This window comes from Helianthus annuus, chromosome 14 (genome assembly GCF_002127325.2).
Source record: "Helianthus annuus cultivar XRQ/B chromosome 14, HanXRQr2.0-SUNRISE, whole genome shotgun sequence".
NCBI classification, from domain to species: domain Eukaryota; kingdom Viridiplantae; phylum Streptophyta; class Magnoliopsida; order Asterales; family Asteraceae; genus Helianthus; species Helianthus annuus.
Window position 1 is genome coordinate 164,804,625 of NC_035446.2, and position 7,679 is coordinate 164,812,303.

General features: G+C 34.5%; 1 protein-coding gene across 1 annotated transcript; it reads right to left on the reverse strand.

Annotated features, from left to right (window-relative positions):
- Nucleotides 1-1,259: 1,259 nt before the first annotated feature.
- Nucleotides 1,260-3,160, reverse strand: LOC110886513 (aspartic proteinase PCS1-like). The gene has a single exon (XM_022134324.2). The coding sequence runs from the start codon at nucleotides 2,774-2,776 to the stop codon at nucleotides 1,463-1,465; it is 1,314 nt and encodes a 437-aa protein (XP_021990016.1). The 5' UTR covers nucleotides 2,777-3,160; the 3' UTR covers nucleotides 1,260-1,462.
- Nucleotides 3,161-7,679: the final 4,519 nt, after the last annotated feature.

Here is a 7,679-nt window from a genome sequence, read left to right on the forward strand (position 1 = left end):
AACTGGGTTCCAAATTTTTAGGAATTATAAGTTCAACTATATTGTTATAGATAATATTAGTCAGTTCTAAAATAATTATTTACTAACTTGACTAGATACATAGTAGTAGACTGTGTTGCATATTTTTAGGGATTATTAGTTAAAAATAGACTCATATAGATAAGATTAGTTAGGAACTAAAAATTTGAACTTAGTATGATATAATGTTAATAAAGCTATAAACTCTTATCATCCTATTTTTTATAAAAACAGTTTATGAAATCTTATAAAAATATAAATTTTTTATATTTGTAAAAACCCGAAATTTAACAATTTAAGTTAAAGCTCTAAAACGTACTTACGAGTCAAATACTATTGTTTATTTTTATAAAAACGAAAATTTTAAACTTAAAGTTTATTGGATGAGTACTATGTGGATATTTATGAAAAGTTATGAACTTTAAAGAATAAAATTATACTTTATAATCTAACCAATAAAATAAACAAACTTTACAATTATAACAACTTATCTTTTATTTTTTGTCTTTTGATTATTAATTTTTATACAAAAAAAACAATATTTTTTGTCTTTTGGTTATTATTTTTTATAAAAGAACAAAACTTTTACATATGTGTAAACTTATGACATATATCCACCACAATAATGTTATCATAAATATTATACGAATAAGAAAACTACCACAAACGAGTTTTGCAATGCAAAGTGTCGCCCCCGCCGCATCGCGCGGGCACCCTACTAGTGTACATAAAAAAAAACTTAGCTAATTTTTTTATACGTACATTTTAATTTTGAACTTGGCTACGGACTTCGTATTGAGAATTTGAGTGCAAACTAAATTTCACGTCAGAAAAATACCAAATCAAATGCATAATACAAGCCTATAAGTTACTCTCATATTACTTAAGAGACTCGAACTTGGGACCTCAACTTTCTAGAGGAGACGCTTTACCAACAGATCACCACACGGATTTAAGTTACTCTCATGTTACCAATTGGTTCTACAACAAATCCCATTGTGAGTTTAGATGTTGGACAAATGAGCTAAGTATCAAAATTATTAGATGGTTCCTAGTATCACTAGAAAATAGAGATAATATTAGAATGGTCCAAGGACATATATGATATATCATTTATGGCAATCAAGTTAAATGAGATTGTAATAATCAACAAGATCCTTTTGGCAGGACATGCTGGTGTATTTGGTTATATCTCTCTAATTAAAACAAGATAAACATAAAATTGTGACAAAACTAAGAAAAAACAAAAAAATAATAGTTTTATTTCCATGATACCCATCACTAAATACAACATATACTTGTAATCTAAAGTTTATAGGTTGGGTCAAGTCACGTTTATGATGTTTATAGAAAAAAACTCTAATGAATTAAACTAATCAAACATCAAGCAATAAGTTGTTATGACATAAGAAATAAGCCCCTTGTGAATCTTGGTCGGGTCCTTTTACAAGTCAATTCCAAGCTTTTGACTAGCAGAATCACACCTAACCTCAGCAAACCCGACCCGATTATTCTTAAGATCAAACTCCATCCACATATCTTGTTGATGGTGATGCCCGATCACATACGCTTCAATCCCTAACAAATCTGAATTCCCAAACGTAAAGCAATATATGTCATCAATACCCTTCATTAAACCCGCCTTAATTAATAACTTCTGACCCGAAACAACCATTTCACCGCCCCGAAACATCAAACTCACACTAGGCAAAACAGGCAACCCGACTCGACTTTTCTCAACCCGGTAACAAAGATCCATCACACCTTGAAACACAAAGTTCGGATCCTCATACACCCGTAACACATTCCGGGTCTGTTTCAAAAACTCGTTTCTCAAAGCGGTGTAAACCGGCCCAAGAAGGAACGTAAACTGGGTACCCGTATCTATCATGGTTTGACCCGCTCCGGTATGGTCGGGTTCAAATATGGATTTGGGTAACGGTAAAACTGTACCCGAAACCTTTATTCCTTCAAGCTGAACCGTATATGCAACCCGGTCGAAATACGGTAACGGCTTTGAGATTTTAACCATGGGCGTGTAAGTTAACGGCGTGTAATTATATTCTCCTAAAATTAACACGCCCGTATTGTCCTGACCCGTAATGCAATACGAGAATTTCGGGTAACCCATTTGATTAATAAAAGATAAAGACCCCCGGTTCATACCAATTAACCCGGTTGATAACAAATCCTCCGGTTGGTTAGAATTTGAATACGTATCCATGCAACCGAATATAACTCCGGGTAGGTCCGAACTCGAATCTGAAACCGGGAACCGGAATGTGTCGGAGGCGAGATTGCCGTCGACGGAGGTGGCGTCGGCGTAGGAGAGGGTGGCGTGACAGAGTTTTTTGGGGTCGCAAGAAGCGGGTACGGTGAAGTCTCGGGTTCGGGTCATGCAAATTGGTGAGGAACATGGGACAGGGGTGTACGAGGTAGAATGTAATGGGTCGTACGATAAAGGGGTGGTTGGTGTTTTTTTACAGTGTAGCCATGAGAGCTCGCTACCGGTGTCCAAGACCATGGTGACCGGCTGAGCCGGTGACCCGACGGTGAGGGTGATTGTTAGAGAAACATTGTGGTGAAAAGATAGTTTCTTTGCTGGTTTTGTGAAGGGCCCAGATGGAATTGATTGAACCTTGAGGGGCAAGATTGTGTTTTTTGATGAAATTGAGGGTGTTGGTTGAGAAATTAAACAAAAAATGATGATGAATATGTTAGAAAGATGAAGATGGTGGAGATGATGAACAGTTGCCATGCTACAGATAATAAAGATTTGGTTGTGTAATAAGGGGGGTTTATGCAGAAATATGTAATAAAAGATTGGGATTTTGTTACTTTCTCTCTCACATAGAAGCACCTTTGAGTGTGTGTGAAATGTTGGTTATGTTTTGGGCCCATTCTATACACACCCCCCCTCCTTCCTGATTACACCCCCCCTTGTGAAAGGAAAACTGTCGGTCCCACGCAGGCCCCACCTGTAAGTATGTGAGAGAAGGGGGGTGAAAAAAGTAAATAGGGGGGGTGTAGAAAGTAGCACCCTATGTTTTGTGTTATACAGTGGAATGGTGAGAAAGGACACAATACTTTTGTACTAGGTGTGTGTGTCGATTTAAGGATTTTTGTGTGTTGTGGAGGCCCTACTAAAAAAGGCACATACTAGACGTCTTTCTTGTTTTTGGGGTTGTGAGTGTGGTCACTCTTTGTTTGAATTTGAAATTGCATACATGTGGTGTATCAAGTATGTATATATAGCATACACGGGGAGGATTGCTTGCCAAATTGTGTGATATAAACGTCGATAATTTCAGACACGAATATGTTAATATGACATGAAATGATACGTTTTTAACAGGTTTTGTGATTATACTAAACAAGTTTTGAGTCTTAAACAAGTCGATACGTTTGGGACATGATAAAATTTGTGTCTAAAGATGTTAAAGACCTACTACCATGTTTATATATGTAATAGATGTTATGATTTGATTTTTATAGAATTTTTATTTTAAATTTGCTTAGGCCATGTGTAGTCATAAAGCCCTTTTAGGGGCGTTATGCGACATGTGGCGCGCCACGTGTGCGGGTGGGCGTTATGAGGCGTTATGCATTTAAGCCCGTAGTCATAAAGCCCCTACCCATCAATACCTAATTATTAATTTTCGTTTTTATTAAATAATTATAAAAACATGTGCCTTTTTTTGATTGGTCCAAGCTAATAACCTTCCTCCCTCACTCCTCCCTCACGCCGCGAACATATTCGCGCCTCCCCCAAAATTCTGAAACATGGCGCCTAGGGGGGTGGTGTTCCGGCGTTTTGAGGGCGCCATAATAGGGGAAAGCGCCCCACTACGGAAGCTCTTAGGATTAATATGTTAAGGATTATGTATTATGTATTAGTTAAGATTTTTATGAACTTCTGGTGTTTTTGTTTCACTAAGCAGGTTCCTAAATATGTGATATTTATCGTATCTCAAAACAAGTTTGTTAACAAGTCATTTTGTGTTGATTTGTTTCTAAACAGGTCGTGTTTGTATTTGGAAAAAAAGACATGATAAGTTATGGTGTCGTGTCTGACCTGGTATGCTAGCCCCTAGCGATATAATCGATCATAACTTATTGAGTGTTTTTATGTAGACATACAATATAGTTAAAATGATTCGCGTAAGTGTTATATATAGTGTTGTATAAGAAAGTTTTAAAATATTGTCCTTTTGTTGTTACAACACCTGAGCAAATAAATGCAACTTATTGCTTGTTAGGAAAAAGGTATCTTAGACATTACGAAATATTGAAGTTGAAGTGAAGGCTCATGATACGGTGATATAGTTTTAGCTACTATGATAGAAACTTAATTTTGAAAATTATAATACAAAAAAAAAAAAAAAAAAAAAAAAAAAAAAACACTTAACTGTATGTGAACGATACTGAGAGGGACGGATGAAGTGAAATGTTTTCTAGAAGACCTTTTATTCTGGAAATCAAATATTTTAAAATTCTAAACTGAAAAAAAAAAAACAACAAAATGGACTATGATTATTTTACAGGTTGTCCATATTTTTATTTTATAATTGCCTTATTATTCTTACCAACTAAAGTCTAGAAAAGGAATTATGCAATAACAAAATTCTAGTTGCATTTGTTACAAACTAGGTTTAAATAACTTCGCCGCGTTGCGGCGAATTTTTTTGTTATTTAGTCTGTGTTTACATGTATTTTGAAATCACTACAAGCGTGTTGCGAACAGAACTGCTGACAAGAATAAAAAGAAAATGTAGAAAAAACACTAAAAGATAACCGAAAGAAAATCAACCAAAAAAGTTGTATGTTAACGATGTTGTTTGTATGAAACCCGTGCTCAGAGATGAGCAAATTGTTCTGGGTACCGGTACCAAATTTGCGTGCCAATTCGGTACCGACTTTTGGCGTTCCTAGTACCGGTTCACTACCGTTTTTTATCTTCATATACCGGTACCGTAACCGGTATTTTCGGTATCAGTACCGATTCTGTATCGGTTGGCACCGAGCTCATCTCTATCCCTGAAACTAAAAAAAATTTAAAAGTTGAAGAAAATCAACAAAAAGAAGTTGTACAGTACCGTTGTTTGTACGATAACGGTGATCAGGGGTGAGCAAATGGTACCGGGTAGCCGCACTGAATTTCCCGAACCAAAAGATTTCCAATATCAATTCGGCACCAACTTTTGGCGTTTTCTGTATTAGTGCCGGTTTTTATCTTCGTGTACTGCTACCGAACAGGACCGTACCAGTATTTTCGATACCAGTACTGGTTCGATGCCGGTTGACACCAAGCTTATCCCAACCTCTGATATTAAAAAAATGATTAAAGTTAAAAAATAAAGAAAATAACTATTATTATAATTATAATATTAAAATAATAAAAGTATTAAAAAATACTATATATATATATATATATATTATAATATTAAAATCACTATGTATATAGAGATTTATTGATTATTGATTGTTTTTGTGGGTCTTGTTTTAGCATAAATAAACCTTTTGAAATTAAATTTTATAAATCCAACTTACACATCACTAATTTTCGCAAGACCATTCAAACTAATATTTTAAAAATCCAACTTACATCACCAATTTTCGCAAGACCATTAAAACTAATATTTAGAAGAAAAAAAAGTTAGACTAGAAAGACCTAATTAAATAATTTACATAAAAAATGATAAAGTAATAGTAGTTAAGAGAATAAGTTTTTTATTGTTTGATATATATTTATTCAAACTTTATTTTCTAAAGAAATTAAATAAATGGGTGGAGTCGTCTTACAAATACGAGGGTTTTATATAAGAGGTGTGAGATGCATTTGGCCATTGGATGGATTATATTTGACGGTGACAAAATTGTAAATGGTATTATTTAAATTAGCTATTAGTTGAGGTGCGTAGGGGTAGAATGGTAATTGATCCTGTTTAAAGGGTGAAGTTATTGTAAAAAAGACCAAAAGTGTGAGAAAGGTAAGAAAGAATCTCAACCATTAGATTAAAATTAATTGAAAAGGGTAGGATTGTAAATGCATTAACAAATTCAAATATGGTAATCCTTGATTTAAGGATTTGAAGAGAGAAAAACCTGGATTTTAGGACTTATAACCGTCCATAAATATAACACCATTCAGAGCATGTTCATACATGGTGTTTTAAATATAACACAATTCAGAAAATTTCAGCACAAAAATAACACCATTCAACAGTAAATAAAAAAAACACCATTCAGTACAAGAATATAACACAATTCAGTACAAAAATAACACCATTCAGCACAAAAATAACACTATTCAGCACAAAAATAACACCATTCAACAGTAAATAAAAAAAAACACCATTCAGTATAAAAATAACACCATTCAGCACAAAAATAACACCATTCAGCACAAAAATAACACCATTCAGCAGTAGATAAAAAAAACCATTCAGTACAAAAACAACACCATTCAGTACAAAAATAACACAATTCAGCACAAAAATAACACCATTCAGCAGTAAATAAAAAAACACCATTCAGTACAAAAATAATACCATTCAGTACAAGATATAACACCATTCAGTAAAGAAAAAAATAACACCTCTGTATCATCTTCTCCACTTCCGGCACCACCACTGGCACTTCCGGCACCACCACTGCTGCACCACTGCTGCCGATCCGCACAACCACTGCCGCTGCCCGCTCGCCGTCGCCGCTGTCGCTGCCGCTGCCGCTCGTCGCTCGCCGTCGCCGCTGCCGCTCGTCGTCGCTGCTGTTCGATCGATATGGAGGTTTAGCGGCATTAGGGTTTTGAAATTGTAGAAAGTGAGAGAAACTGTACGATCAATTGGAGAGAGAGATCGGAATTATAGGAATGTTGATTTACAGTTTCCTATTTTGAATGGATATAAAGACTTTATTACCCCTATAATTTTCAATTCAGTCCCAATTAAGAAAAATATTTTACATTTTGGTCCCTATTGATCTCAACCATTAGATCAAAAGATCTAATAGTTGAGATTCTTTCTTACCTTTCTCACACTTAAGGCCTTTTTTACAGGATCCTCTACCCCTATTTAAATATCATAAACTGCTATATATCATTTCAATCAACCACAATTATCAAGCTCTCTTTCTTCCTTTGAAATCGTGAGTTCTCAAAATCAAATGGATGATCACCAAAATAAATGGGGTTTTACATGCAAAAGTATTCCTCAGTCTCCCCAATTGTTGGTTACTTCAAAAAGTCACTCGTTTTCACGTTATTTTCTGAGTATTTTATTGTGATTTGCTCCTATAAGGATGAAACTCAGTCAAATGAAATAAACACCATTACAATATACAGTTATACACCATGATAATACATATGCAAAACACCAGGTATTTATGCTTGTATAAAACATCATGATAAGAGTACCTTCTGAAAAAAACATGTATAAAACACCATATTAAAAACAAATTATGAAAATACAAGTTGAAAATACCATGTGTTAACGCATGTATAAAACACTATACTAAGAAACATCTTCTTATTATGTATAAAACATCATACTAAGAACATCTTCTGGAAACGCATGTTGTAAAACACCATGAATTGAACTAAGCATTTTTTAAAACACCATGTATTGATGTTGTGTTATTACGGTTGAATAAAACACCATACT